Source organism: Calliphora vicina, unplaced genomic scaffold, assembly GCF_958450345.1.
Source record: "Calliphora vicina unplaced genomic scaffold, idCalVici1.1 scaffold_27, whole genome shotgun sequence".
Classification (NCBI taxonomy): Eukaryota; Metazoa; Arthropoda; class Insecta; order Diptera; family Calliphoridae; genus Calliphora; species Calliphora vicina.
In genome coordinates, this window is record NW_027052597.1 from 212,643 (window position 1) to 231,877 (window position 19,235).

At 34.3% G+C, this 19,235-nt stretch overlaps 2 protein-coding genes across 2 annotated transcripts; both read left to right on the plus strand.

The window, feature by feature from the left end:
- The first annotated feature begins 2,615 nt into the window (after positions 1 to 2,615).
- On the plus strand, positions 2,616 to 3,446 carry LOC135963050 (uncharacterized). Its single transcript, XM_065514829.1, has one exon. The coding sequence runs from the start codon at positions 2,616 to 2,618 to the stop codon at positions 3,444 to 3,446; it is 831 nt and encodes a 276-aa protein (XP_065370901.1).
- A 4,606-nt stretch (positions 3,447 to 8,052) lies between these two features.
- On the plus strand, positions 8,053 to 8,883 carry LOC135963051 (uncharacterized). The gene has a single exon (XM_065514830.1). It carries the CDS (start codon positions 8,053 to 8,055, stop codon positions 8,881 to 8,883), a length of 831 nt encoding a protein of 276 aa, XP_065370902.1.
- The last annotated feature ends 10,352 nt before the right edge of the window (positions 8,884 to 19,235 follow it).

Consider the following 19,235-nt stretch of genomic DNA (forward strand, 5'->3'; position numbering starts at 1 on the left):
AGTATGGAACGAGAAGGACAAGGTACGAGTTCAGAAGGCAACAGCAGAACAGGGAGTGGAATTTCAGTTCATACCGCCACGAGCGCCTCACTTCGGAGGGTTGTGGGAAGCAGCGGTGAAGTCCGCGAAATCGTTACTGCTTCGAACAATAGGCAAAGCGAACTTAACGTACGAAGAATTGACCACAGCCCTAATCGACGTCGAAGCCGTTCTCAATTCTTGGCCAATCGTGGCAATAACAGAAGACCCCAACGACGGAGAAGCTCTCACTCCAGGTCATTTATTAATAGGGTCATCGCTCAAAGCGCTGCCAGAAATCGAAGGACGAGGCAACAAGGGCGGCTCCTTGAAGCGTTTTCGGCTGCTGTCATCGCTCAAGGAACACTTTTGGGCTGTGTGGCAGCGGGACTATGTCCGGGACCTACAACAACGAGCCAAATGGAGAACACCCAACAACAACCTCAAAGTCGGCGACGTCGTTATTGTCCACGAAGACAATCTTCCTCCTCAGAAGTGGGTACTCGGCAAAGTAGAGTCCGTATAAGTCGGCAGCGATGGAATGGTTCGAGTAGCCACAGTCAAAACAAAAGGCGGTATATATAAAAGACCAATACAAAAATTAGCTCCGCTTCCATTTAATGAATTGCAGACTAATAATTAAACATAGTCTTGCAAAGCGGGCGGTGTTGCGACAAAACATAATATGTTAACATAAATATCTAATAATAAATATGTCATGACATATTTATAAAAAATAAGTTGGTAACACTAATAATATCTACAAAAAGCAAAAAACAACGATTCGCCAGCAAAACGTCCATAGATCTAAAAGACATAATTTATTAGCTGCAGCCGAAGAAACATCAATTAGATATTGCACTGAATTTTTAAATAAAAATAAAATAAATGAAAAAATTATATTAAATCTTTTAATTAAATAAAAAAGTTATTAAATAATAACATTGTACAAGAAATATTTAAAAACTTTGTAAAAATATATGTATGTATATAGAAGAACATGATTTTATGGCACAGAATAGGAAATTTCAAAAAAAAGGCTCAACAAAAATTTAACTTAATTATGTATATTCTTTTGCTACTTACGTAGTGAGTCCACTGAAAGATTATTTTCAAAACTGACTTTAATGAAAAATAAATAGGCTAATAAATAGTGGACACATGTGAGTCCATGCTTTCAGCACAAAATTTGTTGAATGAAGATTTGTAAAATTGGCTGACAAGTGATGGGCTTATCAAGAATAATTGTTAAGATTTTGTAAATAATATGATCAAAATTAAATATATCACAATTCCGAAAATTAAAAATGGGCATTTCCACCGAAAGGCCCACCGAGACCAGAAAATTATAAGTGTTTGAAAACACTTTGTTTTAACCCATTTTCATAGGTAAACAATCAAATTTAAATAATGTAAAGAAATTTTCCATTTATTCATAACCCATTTCGAGATATTCTAATGCAAAGTCGACCAAGGGCAACTTTTCTGATTTGAATATATATAATACACATTTTGTTTTGACACAAGTTCTTAAAGAGAGACGGTATGCATTGACTTTTGATATCTAAAACTGTAAGTTTTTGCTTTGCATTATCCCTTGCGACATCATAAGTGTGAAATTTTAAAATTTGAAAATTATTTTTTCTTACATAAATGAAATAAATCATGTAAAATATATCTTATGCCGTCTGATCAGATTGAAAAACATTCCTTGTTATTGTTACCGCCACTGGCCTACCTACTAAAAATTGCAACTCTAAAAGTTAACGAATCTCCAAAATTAACTATTATTTACTTTATACCAGAAATGCGCAGCCCATAGCACAATTGTGCAGAATCAAATCACACGTATTCTTATGCTCTTACATTTTAGTAGTCGTTGTCCACTCAACGAGACAACTAGGAATACGCATGAGCACTGGTGTATGACTTTTTCTTTATTTTTTCAGTTTTTGTATTTGTGTGTTTGTAGGTGCACTAAAAATATTTCACCAGATCAAAGTTCTGAAGGCGCAAATGCCTCAAATCGAATATACGAGATGATTGACAGTAAATCTTCATCTAGAAAAGTTATTCGAATTGTTGCATACATTTTAAGATTTGTTAAAGGTGTAAAAAATAAATGGCGTTCAAATAAGCAACTTAATAATAGTTTAAAAGTACTTAGTGTAAGCGAACTTCATTTTGCGTTTTTAAAGATCATTGAAATGATTCAAAATATTGAATTTCATGAAGAAATTAAAATATTATCGAAAGCTGCGCTAACAAAACAGGTTAATATACAGAAATTAAATCCGTTCATACAAAAATAAGCTATGGATAATATAAACATTTCCTTATTGCGAGTTGGCGGACGATTAAGCAAATCAATGCTTCCCTATGATTATAAATATCCATTAATTGTAAAGGCAACATCCCATTTTATAGAAATATTTTTCTTCGAATTACATAAATCAAACTGTCACGCAGAGCCTAGGGCATTAATAAGACTCTCGCGTGACAGAATTTGGGTAATAAATGCTCGTAAACTTGCTCGAAAAACAGTAAACAATTGTATGTCCTGTTTTTATTTTCGGCCAAAATTAGCTTCACAAATTATGGCCGATTTGCCTCAGGATCGAATAATTGGTTGCCGACCTTTTTGGGTATGTGGTGTAGATTTGTGTGGTCCTGTATTAACGACGTTAAGAATTAGGGGAAGGCCTCCAGTAAAGACTTATATTGCAGTATTTGTCTGTTTTGCATCTAAAGCAATTCATTTGGAAGCATTGTCAGATCTGCAAACTGATACTTTTCACTCTGCTTTAAATAGGTTTGTGGGTAGAAGAGGACTTCCGAAGAAGATATGGTGCGACAACGCCACAAATTTCGTCGGAACCGCCAGAGTATGGAACGAGAAGGACAAGGTACGAGTTCAGAAGGCAACAGCAGAACAGGGAGTGGAATTTCAGTTCATACCGCCACGAGCGCCTCACTTCGGAGGGTTGTGGGAAGCAGCGGTGAAGTCCGCGAAATCGTTACTGCTTCGAACAATAGGCAAAGCGAACTTAACGTACGAAGAATTGACCACAGCCCTAATCGACGTCGAAGCCGTTCTCAATTCTTGGCCAATCGTGGCAATAACAGAAGACCCCAACGACGGAGAAGCTCTCACTTCAGGTCATTTATTAATAGGGTCATCGCTCAAAGCGCTGCCAGAAATCGAAGGACGAGGCAACAAGGGCGGCTCCTTGAAGCGTTTTCGGCTGCTGTCATCGCTCAAGGAACACTTTTGGGCTGTGTGGCAGCGGGACTATGTCCGGGACCTACAACAACGAGCCAAATGGAGAACACCCAACAACAACCTCAAAGTCGGCGACGTCGTTATTGTCCACGAAGACAATCTTCCTCCTCAGAAGTGGGTACTCGGCAAAGTAGAGTCCGTATAAGTCGGCAGCGATGGAATGGTTCGAGTAGCCACAGTCAAAACAAAAGGCGGTATATATAAAAGACCAATACAAAAATTAGCTCCGCTTCCATTTAATGAATTGCAGACTAATAATTAAACATAGTCTTGCAAAGCGGGCGGTGTTGCGACAAAACATAATATGTTAACATAAATATCTAATAATAAATATGTCATGACATATTTATAAAAAATAAGTTGGTAACACTAATAATATCTACAAAAAGCAAAAAACAACGATTCGCCAGCAAAACGTCCATAGATCTAAAAGACATAATTTATTAGCTGCAGCCGAAGAAACATCAATTAGATATTGCACTGAATTTTTAAATAAAAATAAAATAAATGAAAAAATTATATTAAATCTTTTAATTAAATAAAAAAGTTATTAAATAATAACATTGTACAAGAAATATTTAAAAACTTTGTAAAAATATATGTATGTATATAGAAGAACATGATTTTATGGCACAGAATAGGAAATTTCAAAAAAAAGGCTCAACAAAAATTTAACTTAATTATGTATATTCTTTTGCTACTTACGTAGTGAGTCCACTGAAAGATTATTTTCAAAACTGACTTTAATGAAAAATAAATAGGCTAATAAATAGTGGACACATGTGAGTCCATGCTTTCAGCACAAAATTTGTTGAATGAAGATTTGTAAAATTGGCTGACAAGTGATGGGCTTATCAAGAATAATTGTTAAGATTTTGTAAATAATATGATCAAAATTAAATATATCACAATTCCGAAAATTAAAAATGGGCATTTCCACCGAAAGGCCCACCGAGACCAGAAAATTATAAGTGTTTGAAAACACTTTGTTTTAACCCATTTTCATAGGTAAACAATCAAATTTAAATAATGTAAAGAAATTTTCCATTTATTCATAACCCATTTCGAGATATTCTAATGCAAAGTCGACCAAGGGCAACTTTTCTGATTTGAATATATATAATACACATTTTGTTTTGACACAAGTTCTTAAAGAGAGACGGTATGCATTGACTTTTGATATCTAAAACTGTAAGTTTTTGCTTTGCATTATCCCTTGCGACATCATAAGTGTGAAATTTTAAAATTTGAAAATTATTTTTTCTTACATAAATGAAATAAATCATGTAAATTATATCTTATGCCGTCTGATCAGATTGAAAAACATTCCTTGTTATTGTTACCGCCACTGGCCTACCTACTAAAAATTGCAACTCTAAAAGTTAACGAATCTCCAAAATTAACTATTATTTACTTTATACCAGAAATGCGCAGCCCATAGCACAATTGTGCAGAATCAAATCACACGTATTCTTATGCTCTTACATTTTAGTAGTCGTTGTCCACTCAACGAGACAACTAGGAATACGCATGAGCACTGGTGTATGACTTTTTCTTTATTTTTTCAGTTTTTGTATTTGTGTGTTTGTAGGTGCACTGAATAAAATAAAGATTGAATGTGTTGGTGAGAGTAAGTGTATTGGTGAGAGGATTTATTTTTGCGAACCTCTGCTTTATACACATGTACATTATTCTATTTTCTGCCATTTTTAAAAAACCATTTTAAGAAGTTGAATCACATTTTATAAGTTGTTCAAGCAACGTGTTACTTTCTTATATCGAAAAGTTGGTGGTTTAAAACCAAAAAGTAATTATATAATTTATACTAAATTAATTGAATTTTTATATTAAATAATATTACTTAATTATTTTAAGGAATTAAAACATTCGGTTGCGTCACAAGGTGTCAATAAAGAAATAATTGAATTTCATTAAATTGAACCGGTGTTATTATTCTCGCTTAGCCACCAGAACACACTATCGTGAACAAATTTTTAATTCTTTTTGTGGTCGTGAAAAAATTCTTTGATACACCTTGCCTAGAGGACTAAAGTAGAGCTGAAGTTTGCTGCGTATAGATGAACCTGGATAACATTGCCAAACCAATTCTAACCAAACTTCAACATAACCTCAACCACACGTAAGTACTAACATGGACTCTTCGTCACAAAACGGTCAACCACATAACATAGGCGACGTCCCAATACAAAATGAGCCACAAATATGTCAGCTTTGTCATGAACAAATTGCTGGCGACATAATAAACTGCAACAGATGTCAAAAACCTTATCACACGAATTGTGCAAAAGTCTCAAGCCCACAAGTATCATGGTTGTGCCCATCGTGCAACCCTAATTCTATATACTCTGTACACTCCGCATCTAGTACACATTCGTCAATAGCATCGAAAGACACAGTGAGTAGAAAAAAGGTACTCGAACTACAAAGGTTAGAGGAAGAACGTGAACTTTTCTTGCGACGAGACCGTGAATATTTGAGTAAAAAGTATCAAATTCTAAACGAAATAGATGAGGAAAATACAGATCACCAACCCAATATGGTTACATGTCAAATAATCGAAGCGTCAAATACTGCCGAAAATCCTCCGAATCTAACCTCACTTAATACGTCATTACATTTACCAGTAACATCAAACAACATCCCCATTATGTCAACAGCCATAATTAATCCCAATTTAAATCACACGTATAATTCAAACAACCTTGCAGGCTATCAACAATCAAAATTTAATTTTCCAAATTTCTCACTTCAATCTACATTTAATCAAAATTACAATCAAGTAAATCCCGATAATTCACAAAACAAAAAATACAGCACAACAGCCGCAAACATTTAATCCGGTACAGGCAGAAACGTTTCAGCAAAGCCCTCAGCAGCCCGTAACTGTAGGACATAGGCTTAGAACTGACCAATTACATGCTCGTCAAACAGTCCCCAAAGATCTACCATCATTTTCCGGCAGCCCAGAGGAATGGCCACTATTCAGTTCGACCTACGATTGGTCTACATCCGTTTGTGGTTTGACAGACGCAGAAAATTTAATAAGATTGCAGCGAGCTCTTCGTGGCGATGCCCTGGAGGCCGTTAAAAGAATTCTTGTTCATCCCTCTTGCGTCTCACATGCCATTTCAACACTAAAATTATTGTATGGCCAGCCGGAAAAAATATTGTTTTCCCTAAAAAACAAAATAAAAACATTACCACAGATAGATCCCAACAAAATGGAAACAATAACAAACTTCGCTATTCAGGTAAAAGGTCTGCAATCCACTATTGAAGCCTGTGGCCTCATGGATGAGTTAAATAATTCGTCGTTGATTCAGGAACTCGTCTCCAAACTGCCACCGTATTACCAAATAATATGGGGATCAAACAAATTAAGTCTTCAACAAAATAATATAAAAGCTAATTTAGTTGAATTTTCTAATTGGATAACAGTATTATTAACGTTTAACAGTATTACGTGGCAAAACTTCAAGCGTGTATTAACACAAATAAATTCAATAATTATACCTCGATTTGTTGGAACAACATTGAAATCTAAAATACAAGTACATGGATCTTCAGACGCATCTATGAGCGCATATGGATGTTGTATTTATGTAAAATGCTTGAAAAGTCGAACTACACGACTTCTAGTTGCTAAGTTCAAAGTTGCACCTTCTAAGAAAGTTAAGACATTACCTCGTTTAGAATTATGCGCTGCACACTTGTTAACGAAATTATGGTATGTAGTAAAGTCAAAATTATCTAAATATATGATTCAAAATATAACATTTTGGAGTGACTCTGAGATAGTGCTTCATTGGATCAAAACCCATCCATCTTTTTTACATACTTTCGTTAGTAACCGCGTATCAGAAATACAGCAAAATTCTTCAGATGCTGTTTGGCGATATGTACCATCGGCACATAATCCAGCTGATATTGTATCGCGTGGATGCGATGTTGATGAACTCATACAGTCAATATGGTTTTCGGGACCGTCATTTCTGAAAGAAACGCCTGAAAATTGGCCCAAGAATTCACATTTCGAGCTTTCCCCAGAATCTTTGCTACTAGAAAAGAAAAAGACGGTAGAAATTAGGACAATGGGAACATTATTATTAAGTAAAAATATTTCACCAGATCAAAGTTCTGAAGGCGCAAATGCCTCAAATCGAATATACGAGATGATTGACAGTAAATCTTCATCTAGAAAAGTTATTCGAATTGTTGCATACATTTTAAGATTTGTTAAAGGTGTAAAAAATAAATGGCGTTCAAATAAGCAACTTAATAATAGTTTAAAAGTACTTAGTGTAAGCGAACTTCATTTTGCGTTTTTAAAGATCATTGAAATGATTCAAAATATTGAATTTCATGAAGAAATTAAAATATTATCGAAAGCTGCGCTAACAAAACAGGTTAATATACAGAAATTAAATCCGTTCATACAAAAATAAGCTATGGATAATATAAACATTTCCTTATTGCGAGTTGGCGGACGATTAAGCAAATCAATGCTTCCCTATGATTATAAATATCCATTAATTGTAAAGGCAACATCCCATTTTATAGAAATATTTTTCTTCGAATTACATAAATCAAACTGTCACGCAGGGCCTAGGGCATTAATAAGACTCTCGCGTGACAGAATTTGGGTAATAAATGCTCGTAAACTTGCTCGAAAAACAGTAAACAATTGTATGTCCTGTTTTTATTTTCGGCCAAAATTAGCTTCACAAATTATGGCCGATTTGCCTCAGGATCGAATAATTGGTTGCCGACCTTTTTGGGTATGTGGTGTAGATTTGTGTGGTCCTGTATTAACGACGTTAAGAATTAGGGGAAGGCCTCCAGTAAAGACTTATATTGCAGTATTTGTCTGTTTTGCATCTAAAGCAATTCATTTGGAAGCATTGTCAGATCTGCAAACTGATACTTTTCACTCTGCTTTAAATAGGTTTGTGGGTAGAAGAGGACTTCCGAAGAAGATATGGTGCGACAACGCCACAAATTTCGTCGGAACCGCCAGAGTATGGAACGAGAAGGACAAGGTACGAGTTCAGAAGGCAACAGCAGAACAGGGAGTGGAATTTCAGTTCATACCGCCACGAGCGCCTCACTTCGGAGGGTTGTGGGAAGCAGCGGTGAAGTCCGCGAAATCGTTACTGCTTCGAACAATAGGCAAAGCGAACTTAACGTACGAAGAATTGACCACAGCCCTAATCGACGTCGAAGCCGTTCTCAATTCTTGGCCAATCGTGGCAATAACAGAAGACCCCAACGACGGAGAAGCTCTCACTCCAGGTCATTTATTAATAGGGTCATCGCTCAAAGCGCTGCCAGAAATCGAAGGACGAGGCAACAAGGGCGGCTCCTTGAAGCGTTTTCGGCTGCTGTCATCGCTCAAGGAACACTTTTGGGCTGTGTGGCAGCGGGACTATGTCCGGGACCTACAACAACGAGCCAAATGGAGAACACCCAACAACAACCTCAAAGTCGGCGACGTCGTTATTGTCCACGAAGACAATCTTCCTCCTCAGAAGTGGGTACTCGGCAAAGTAGAGTCCGTATAAGTCGGCAGCGATGGAATGGTTCGAGTAGCCACAGTCAAAACAAAAGGCGGTATATATAAAAGACCAATACAAAAATTAGCTCCGCTTCCATTTAATGAATTGCAGACTAATAATTAAACATAGTCTTGCAAAGCGGGCGGTGTTGCGACAAAACATAATATGTTAACATAAATATCTAATAATAAATATGTCATGACATATTTATAAAAAATAAGTTGGTAACACTAATAATATCTACAAAAAGCAAAAAACAACGATTCGCCAGCAAAACGTCCATAGATCTAAAAGACATAATTTATTAGCTGCAGCCGAAGAAACATCAATTAGATATTGCACTGAATTTTTAAATAAAAATAAAATAAATGAAAAAATTATATTAAATCTTTTAATTAAATAAAAAAGTTATTAAATAATAACATTGTACAAGAAATATTTAAAAACTTTGTAAAAATATATGTATGTATATAGAAGAACATGATTTTATGGCACAGAATAGGAAATTTCAAAAAAAAGGCTCAACAAAAATTTAACTTAATTATGTATATTCTTTTGCTACTTACGTAGTGAGTCCACTGAAAGATTATTTTCAAAACTGACTTTAATGAAAAATAAATAGGCTAATAAATAGTGGACACATGTGAGTCCATGCTTTCAGCACAAAATTTGTTGAATGAAGATTTGTAAAATTGGCTGACAAGTGATGGGCTTATCAAGAATAATTGTTAAGATTTTGTAAATAATATGATCAAAATTAAATATATCACAATTCCGAAAATTAAAAATGGGCATTTCCACCGAAAGGCCCACCGAGACCAGAAAATTATAAGTGTTTGAAAACACTTTGTTTTAACCCATTTTCATAGGTAAACAATCAAATTTAAATAATGTAAAGAAATTTTCCATTTATTCATAACCCATTTCGAGATATTCTAATGCAAAGTCGACCAAGGGCAACTTTTCTGATTTGAATATATATAATACACATTTTGTTTTGACACAAGTTCTTAAAGAGAGACGGTATGCATTGACTTTTGATATCTAAAACTGTAAGTTTTTGCTTTGCATTATCCCTTGCGACATCATAAGTGTGAAATTTAAAAATTTGAAAATTATTTTTTCTTACATAAATGAAATAAATCATGTAAATTATATCTTATGCCGTCTGATCAGATTGAAAAACATTCCTTGTTATTGTTACCGCCACTGGCCTACCTACTAAAAATTGCAACTCTAAAAGTTAACGAATCTCCAAAATTAACTATTATTTACTTTATACCAGAAATGCGCAGCCCATAGCACAATTGTGCAGAATCAAATCACACGTATTCTTATGCTCTTACATTTTAGTAGTCGTTGTCCACTCAACGAGACAACTAGGAATACGCATGAGCACTGGTGTATGACTTTTTCTTTATTTTTTCAGTTTTTGTATTTGTGTGTTTGTAGGTGCACTGAATAAAATAAAGAATTGAATGTGTTGGTGAGAGTAAGTGTATTGGTGAGAGGATTTATTTTTGCGAACCTCTGCTTTATACACATGTACATTATTCTATTTTCTGCCATTTTTAAAAAACCATTTTAAGAAGTTGAATCACATTTTATAAGTTGTTCAAGCAACGTGTTACTTTCTTATATCGAAAAGTTGGTGGTTTAAAACCAAAAAGTAATTATATAATTTATACTAAATTAATTGAATTTTTATATTAAATAATATTACTTAATTATTTTAAGGAATTAAAACATTCGGTTGCGTCACAAGGTGTCAATAAAGAAATAATTGAATTTCATTAAATTGAACCGGTGTTATTATTCTCGCTTAGCCACCAGAACACACTATCGTGAACAAATTTTTAATTCTTTTTGTGGTCGTGAAAAAATTCTTTGATACACCTTGCCTAGAGGACTAAAGTAGAGCTGAAGTTTGCTGCGTATAGATGAACCTGGATAACATTGCCAAACCAATTCTAACCAAACTTCAACATAACCTCAACCACACGTAAGTACTAACATGGACTCTTCGTCACAAAACGGTCAACCACATAACATAGGCGACGTCCCAATACAAAATGAGCCACAAATATGTCAGCTTTGTCATGAACAAATTGCTGGCGACATAATAAACTGCAACAGATGTCAAAAACCTTATCACACGAATTGTGCAAAAGTCTCAAGCCCACAAGTATCATGGTTGTGCCCATCGTGCAACCCTAATTCTATATACTCTGTACACTCCGCATCTAGTACACATTCGTCAATAGCATCGAAAGACACAGTGAGTAGAAAAAAGGTACTCGAACTACAAAGGTTAGAGGAAGAACGTGAACTTTTCTTGCGACGAGACCGTGAATATTTGAGTAAAAAGTATCAAATTCTAAACGAAATAGATGAGGAAAATACAGATCACCAACCCAATATGGTTACATGTCAAATAATCGAAGCGTCAAATACTGCCGAAAATCCTCCGAATCTAACCTCACTTAATACGTCATTACATTTACCAGTAACATCAAACAACATCCCCATTATGTCAACAGCCATAATTAATCCCAATTTAAATCACACGTATAATTCAAACAACCTTGCAGGCTATCAACAATCAAAATTTAATTTTCCAAATTTCTCACTTCAATCTACATTTAATCAAAATTACAATCAAGTAAATCCCGATAATTCACAAAACAAAAATACAGCACAACAGCCGCAAACATTTAATCCGGTACAGGCAGAAACGTTTCAGCAAAGCCCTCAGCAGCCCGTAACTGTAGGACATAGGCTTAGAACTGACCAATTACATGCTCGTCAAACAGTCCCCAAAGATCTACCATCATTTTCCGGCAGCCCAGAGGAATGGCCACTATTCAGTTCGACCTACGATTGGTCTACATCCGTTTGTGGTTTGACATACGCAGAAAATTTAATAAGATTGCAGCGAGCTCTTCGTGGCGATGCCCTGGAGGCCGTTAAAAGAATTCTTGTTCATCCCTCTTGCGTCTCACATGCCATTTCAACACTAAAATTATTGTATGGCCAGCCGGAAAAAATATTGTTTTCCCTAAAAAACAAAATAAAAACATTACCACAGATAGATCCCAACAAAATGGAAACAATAACAAACTTCGCTATTCAGGTAAAAGGTCTGCAATCCACTATTGAAGCCTGTGGCCTCATGGATGAGTTAAATAATTCGTCGTTGATTCAGGAACTCGTCTCCAAACTGCCACCGTATTACCAAATAATATGGGGATCAAACAAATTAAGTCTTCAACAAAATAATATAAAAGCTAATTTAGTTGAATTTTCTAATTGGATATTTGATATCGGATTGTCAGCAAGCACAGTAAACGTCGAAAACCAACTGACAGATGTTCATGGTTGCCATCGTAAACAAAAGAATGTCTTTATTAATGCACATGCAGAAACAAATAAAAAGAAATGTCGTATTTGCAGTGGTGAATGTAAAAACATTGCAAATTGTAGCAAATTTGGCAGTGTTGATCGCAAAGAGAGATGGAATTACGTAAAGAAATTTGAATTGTGCCATCACTGTTTAAGAAAACATAATGGTGTGTGTTTCAACAAAGATAAAATCTGTAACGTAGAAGGCTGCCGTTTTAAACATCATTATTTACTTCATAAGTATGATGATAAAGTAAAGAGTACAGACAACGTTGCTAACGAGACAAACAAAGAGACACAACTTGAAAGAGAAAAAGAAAAAGAGAGCAAAAATGTGCAAAATATAAATACACATGAAATGAAAAAACAAAAAATTCTCTTCAAAGTCATTCCAATAACAATTTATGGGAAAAACAATAAAGAACTTTCTACATACGCATTTTTAGATGACGGGTCGTCAACAAGTTTGATAGAAGAAGAGATTATAAATCAACTTGATTTAAAGGGAGAACCAGAACAACTTTGTTTGAAATGGACTGCAGATATAGAAAGAGTTGAAAACAATTCTCAACGTTTAACAGTGCAGGTAATAATAAAAAACAATTTGCAATAGATGTCCGCACAGTAAAAGAACTTTTGTTGCCAAAACAGACACTTGAGTACGAAATTCTTTGTAGAAAATTTACGTATTTAAAAGGGTTGCCAGTTGACAGCTATGTTGCAGCTACACCAAAAGTACTTATTGGACTTAATAATATAAATGTTACACTTTCAAGCAAAATAAAAGAGGGAAAAATAAACGAACCAATTGCTTTAAAGACAGCACTTGGCTGGACAGTTTTTGGACCATGCGGTACTGATCAAGCAACACAATATAGCATGCATATTTGCGAGTGTTCCACAACTGACAACATAATTCATCAGCTTGTAAAACAATTTTATAGTATTGAAAATTTGGGTATAAATTGCCAAAATTTAATAAGTAATAAAGAAGATGAACGCTCTAAAAAACTTTTAACAAATTTTACAAAACAGCGCGATGACGGACATTATGAAACTTGTTTGTTGTGGCAAAATGATGAAATTACTTTGCCAAATAATTATCAAATGGCAAAAAGTAGACTGTTATGTCTTGAAAAACAACTAATAAAAAACAATGAGCTATTTGCAGTTTACGTTAAAACAATTCAAGATTATATAAATAGAGGCTATATAAGCAAGATTGATATAGCAACAAAAGCTCAAAAAGTTTGGTACCTTCCCACATTCCCTGTGTATAATAAGAACAAGCCAGGTAAATGCAGAATAGTATGGGATGCTGCTGCGAAATTTAATGGCATATCTTTAAACTCTATGCTGTACAAAGGCCCAGACCTTTTATCCTCGTTACAAGCAATACTTTTTCAATTTAGAGAAAAGTCGGTTGCTCTATGTGGTGACATTGAACAGATGTTTCACCAAGTTTACATGCGTGAAGAAGATAGACACGTTCAACGATTTTTATGGCGAAACTGTGACGCCAACAAAGAGCCGGACGTTTATATTATGAATGTCATGATATTTGGGGCCTCATGCGCTCCCTGTATCTCCCAATATATAAAAAATACAAATGCAGCCAAGTATGAAAAACAATTTCCGCAGGCAACATCAGCTGTAATGAATAACCACTATGTGGATGATTTTCTGTACTCTATAGACACTATTGAGCAGGCCGTGAAAATAGCAAAGGAAGTTAAATATATTCAAAGTTGTGCAGGGTTCAACCTCAGGAACTGGGTTTCTAATAAAATGGAAGTAGTCCACGAACTAGAGAGGCCACAACAGACAAATCAAAAGCCAATAAATATAGGTGCAGATAAAGAAACAGAAAAGGTTTTAGGTGTTTTCTGGAGCCCAATAGATGACACTAACAGATTCAAGATTTCGCCCTATATATTAAGCAACGATATTGTATGTCTTAATAAGAGTCCAACAAAACGTCAAATTCTGAAAATCTTAATGACAGTATATGACCCCTTGGGTCTAATTGGTAATTTTGTTATGTACCTTAAAGTTATTTTGCAGGAGGTTTGGAAGAGTGGTGTTAGTTGGGATGACCCAATCAAAGATGAACAATTAGCCAAATGGAGCAAGTGGTTAAAATACCTACCCGATTTAGAAACAATTAGCATCCAGCGCTGTTACTTAAAATCAATTGCTGACTATACCAATGCGTACACTGAGTTGCATACATTTGTCGATGCAAGCGAAAATGGCTATGCAGCAGTAGCATATCTCCGCATAATTCGTGCTAATGACATCGTGTGCTCCCTAGTAGGATCTAAAACTCGTGTAGCCCCATTACGAGTGACTTCAATACCTCGTTTAGAGCTTATGGCCGCTCTCATTGGCTCACGGTTTGCAAATAATATAATTAAAAATCATTCCATTATGATAGAAAAGAAATATTTCTGGTCTGATTCAAAAACAGTCATCAGCTGGTTAACACACAATAATAAGAAATATCATCAATTCGTTGCTTTACGCATTAGTGAAATTCTAGAAACAACAGAATTGCAAGAGTGGAATTGGATTCCCGGAAAATTTAATGTCGCCGATGAAGCGACAAAGTGGGCCAGAAGACCAGATGTTACACCCAATAGTCGCTGGTTTAAAGGACCGGACTTTCTTTTAACACCTGTAAACGAGTGGCCAAAGTATGAAACTATATTAGAGCCAAACGATGTTGAGTTAGTCGACTTTGTACAATTTCATGGCATTAAGGAAACGATCATTGATGTTTATCGATTTTCTAACTGGTCCAGACTGCTACGAACTACTGCATATGTGCTACGTTTTTGCGATTTTATTCGAAAACAGCCAAATTCAAATGTTGAGTTTTTATCAGAGGAATTGCTCAGGGCAGAACATTTTTTATATCGACTTGCCCAAACTGAATTTTATGCCCAAGAAATACACCTTTTAAAGTCAAACAAAAAATTAAGTAAATCAAGCCCCCTGTATAAAACAACACCAAAATTGGATGAAAATCAAATTCTCCGTGTAGAAGGGCGACTAGATAAAGCAAATGTTCCTGATGATACAAAATTTCCAATAATTTTACCAAAAGGTAGCCGTATTACACATCTTCTAATTTTAAATTTTCATATAAAATACAAACATCTTAATCATGAAACCGTAATAAACGAAATAAGGCAGCGATATTACATCCCTCATTTACGAACTATATTTAAAAGTTTGGTAAAACAATGCCAACTATGCAAAATAAAAAAAGCTGTTCCAAACTATCCACAAATGGCAAAGTTACCAGAAGCCCGACTAGCTGCGTTTTGACCTCCATTTACGTACACGGGAGTAGACTATTTTGGTCCCACGATGGTGACAGTTGGCCGACGTACGGAGAAAAGGTATGGCGCTCTGTTTACTTGCCTTACTGTAAGAGCAGTCCACATAGAGGTTGTTAATTCTCTAAATACTTCGTCGTGTATAATAGCAATAAGAAATTTTATTTGTCGCCGTGGAACACCCCGAGAATTCTTTAGTGACAACGGCACAAATTTTATAAGCGCAGAAAGAGAAATTCGAGAAGCAGTGAAGGAAGTTGATAAAAACGAACTAATACGTACTTTTACTACAGCAACTACAAAGTGGAACTTCATTCCACCGTCATCCCCACACATGGGTGGAGCGTGGAAAAGGTTAGTAAGATCAATTAAAACTGTTTTTTATAATATTACACCCACTCGAGTTCCGACTGAAGAAGTTCTTCGCGGAATGTTAGCCGAAGCAGAAAATATTATAAACTCCCGGCCTTTAGTTTACGTACCGATTGAGCACGAGAACGCTGAAGCTATAACACCAAATCATTTGCTTGTGTACTCATCAAATGGCATGAAACCTTTAGCAACGTATGATGATAGTGGAGTGGTACTTAAACATACTTGGTTGAGCTGCCAACAGTATGCAGAACATTTTTGGCGTAAATGGGTAAGAGAGTATCTACCATCACTAACGTTTAGATCAAAGTGGCATGAGAAGTCTAAACCGTTGCAAGTTGGCGATTTAGTTATTGTGGTTGATCCGTCTAGTCCAAGAAACGTGTGGCCAAGAGGTAAGGTAATAGAAACAACTATGGCAAAGGATGGACAAGTACGCAAAGCTAAGATTCTTACTTCTAGTGGAATACTTGTGCGTCCAGCTGCGAGATTGGCGATTCTTGAGGTGAATCCCTAGAAAGAGTATGACTTCGAAAGCTTCTTGTCATACTGCCGGGGGGTGTTACCGCCACTGGCCTACCTACTAAAAATTGCAACTCTAAAAGTTAACGAATCTCCAAAATTAACTATTATTTACTTTATACACATGTACAATGTACATTATTCTATTTTCTGCCATTTTTAAAAAACCATTTTAAGAAGTTGAATCACATTTTATAAGTTGTTCAAGCAACGTGTTACTTTCTTATATCGAAAAGTTGGTGGTTTAAAACCAAAAAGTAATTATATAATTTATACTAAATTAATTGAATTTTTATATTAAATAATATTACTTAACTATTTTAAGGAATTAAAACATTCGGTTGCGTCACAAGGTGACAATAAAGAAATAATTGAATTTCATTAAATTGAACCGGTGTTATTATTCTCGCTTAGCCACCAGAACACACTATCGTGAACAGTTATATAATTTACACAAAAAATGGAGAGAAGTGAAAAGCATTCCAAGTATAGCCCAGTTGGACTACTTTTGTTGCAATGGGCAAGAAGGCGACTGCGTATTCTGGAAAAAAAATCCGTTTGATATTCCTGAAACTACTTTCATTTAAACTTATTATTTTTATTGTATTTACTGATATACAATACTTTACCTTATGTCTATACTTGATAAATTGTTTGCATGATAAACGTCAAAATGGTTGTCAAGATAAAAAATTATAATTTTTTAGTGTTATTGCTTCGTTATGACAAAATTGCTCAGATAACATTGTTTTGAAAACAAACCAATTATAGGGCTAATTAAGAGCTATAAATTAAGTCTTTTGTCAAACTAAAAATTCAATTTATATTGAATTTTTTTCACTTTAAATGTGTCCCGTGCGACGTAATGGAATTGACCATATACATCATATACAACATTTAAAAGATTTTAATTTTTATTTTGTTTATTTTTCTTCTTTTTAAAAGTTAACGTCAAAATCCCCCATTTGTGTGACTATTTTTAAGAAATCCCCTTTTAGTGCGACTTTCTGAAATTTTCCAACGGTAACACTGGTTAGAATGCTACATGAAAAGGTGTATAAAATAAACCACCTTCACTATCGTTGCACACCAACATAAAAACTAACACTGGAGGTCTAGAAGAGAAACTCAAATAATACAATAACAGATGATTTTATAAGTTATGGCCAGGGCAACCAAAAATATGCTCTAAAAAAAGTGTTTTATGCGCATAAAATATGCACTTAAAAATTAAAAATATGCTCTTAAAATATAAAAATATGCACTTAAAAATAGTTGGTTATTGTTTTATTTTAAGGTTGTATTAATACAATACATAAAAATTAAAAACAAATATCGAGCTCATTAATTAAAATTGGTTATTATAGCATTAAATTTCGATTTGTGTTTCTATATTTTTAATTTAAATTGAATAAGCAGTAAGCACCAAAAATTCAAGCACTTGAAGATTTTGTTGGAATTTGACTAGACTTGACTTGAATGCAAATGTAATTATGTTTTAAACATGTTACTTGAAAAATATTTGAAAAACTAAATATTTTTCAAACAAAAAACATATCGTTTGAATTTATGTTACCTTTTTACTGGAGAATGCTGTTGAAATAAAGTGTAATACAACTGTAATTCAATTGCTTGACCATAATTCAAGGCTTGAATTACACTTGTCTTAAACTTTAGTTCAAGTAAAAATGCTTATTGGGTTAATTCATATACATAATTAGATGGAAACTAAGCTGTCTTAAGTCAACGAAAATTCAATGAAGATAAGTCGATTATAGATACTATATTTTTTCTCTTTAAGCAGCTTGGGACCTTAGCAAAATAGTAAAATATAGAAATTAAAAATTATAATGCAAACAATAAAATTATATTAAGAAAACAAAATAATGGAAAAAAATATGCAACAAAAATATGCCGTTTGAGTTAAATATGAAAAAATATGCTATAAAATGCAAAATATGCAGTAAAGAACAAAATATGCAAAAATATGCACTAACAAATCGATGCCAAAATTATTAAAATTATCTGAACCAGATAAATAGTTTCAAGACATTTCAAGTTATCTTGAATTAGAACTTTTCAGAATATTTACCTCAATAATAAATTTATTGCATTAAACAGAATATTTATTTTCTCACCATATTATTTTGAAATTCGAGAGTTGTTGCAATTTGTGTAATATATTATTGGAAACTACACATTTTGACTGTAAGTTCATATTTTAAAAGTGTTTCGTTAAAAGATGATGTTGAACTAGGTATAAAATATATCATGATCCGTTTTCGCATATTTTAAATTTAATTGAAATAACTTTTGAATTCGACTAAAAATTAGTTTAGGTTTCTTATACAGATTTTTTTGTCAATTGATATTGTTAGACCACCCGTGCTACCTAAGTAATGAAAAAAGAAACAACAGAATTTACAATAGCGGCAACCTTGCCACACTTTCTAACTAAATATCCACATCTAAATGAAAAAAGAAACGACAACAATAACAAAAAGTTATTTAACGTGTTGCGGCAATACAAATCAAATACAAGCACTACAACTAAATAACAATGAACGCACAGTGTAACCATTTAAAACATAAAAGGTAGCAAATTTTTCACAAATGCTCTCTGTTGATATGATTTGTTTGGTATTCAAAATGGGCAATATCGGTCCATGATTTCACTGAACAGTATGCCGAAATACATGGTACCCCTCACAATGTTCT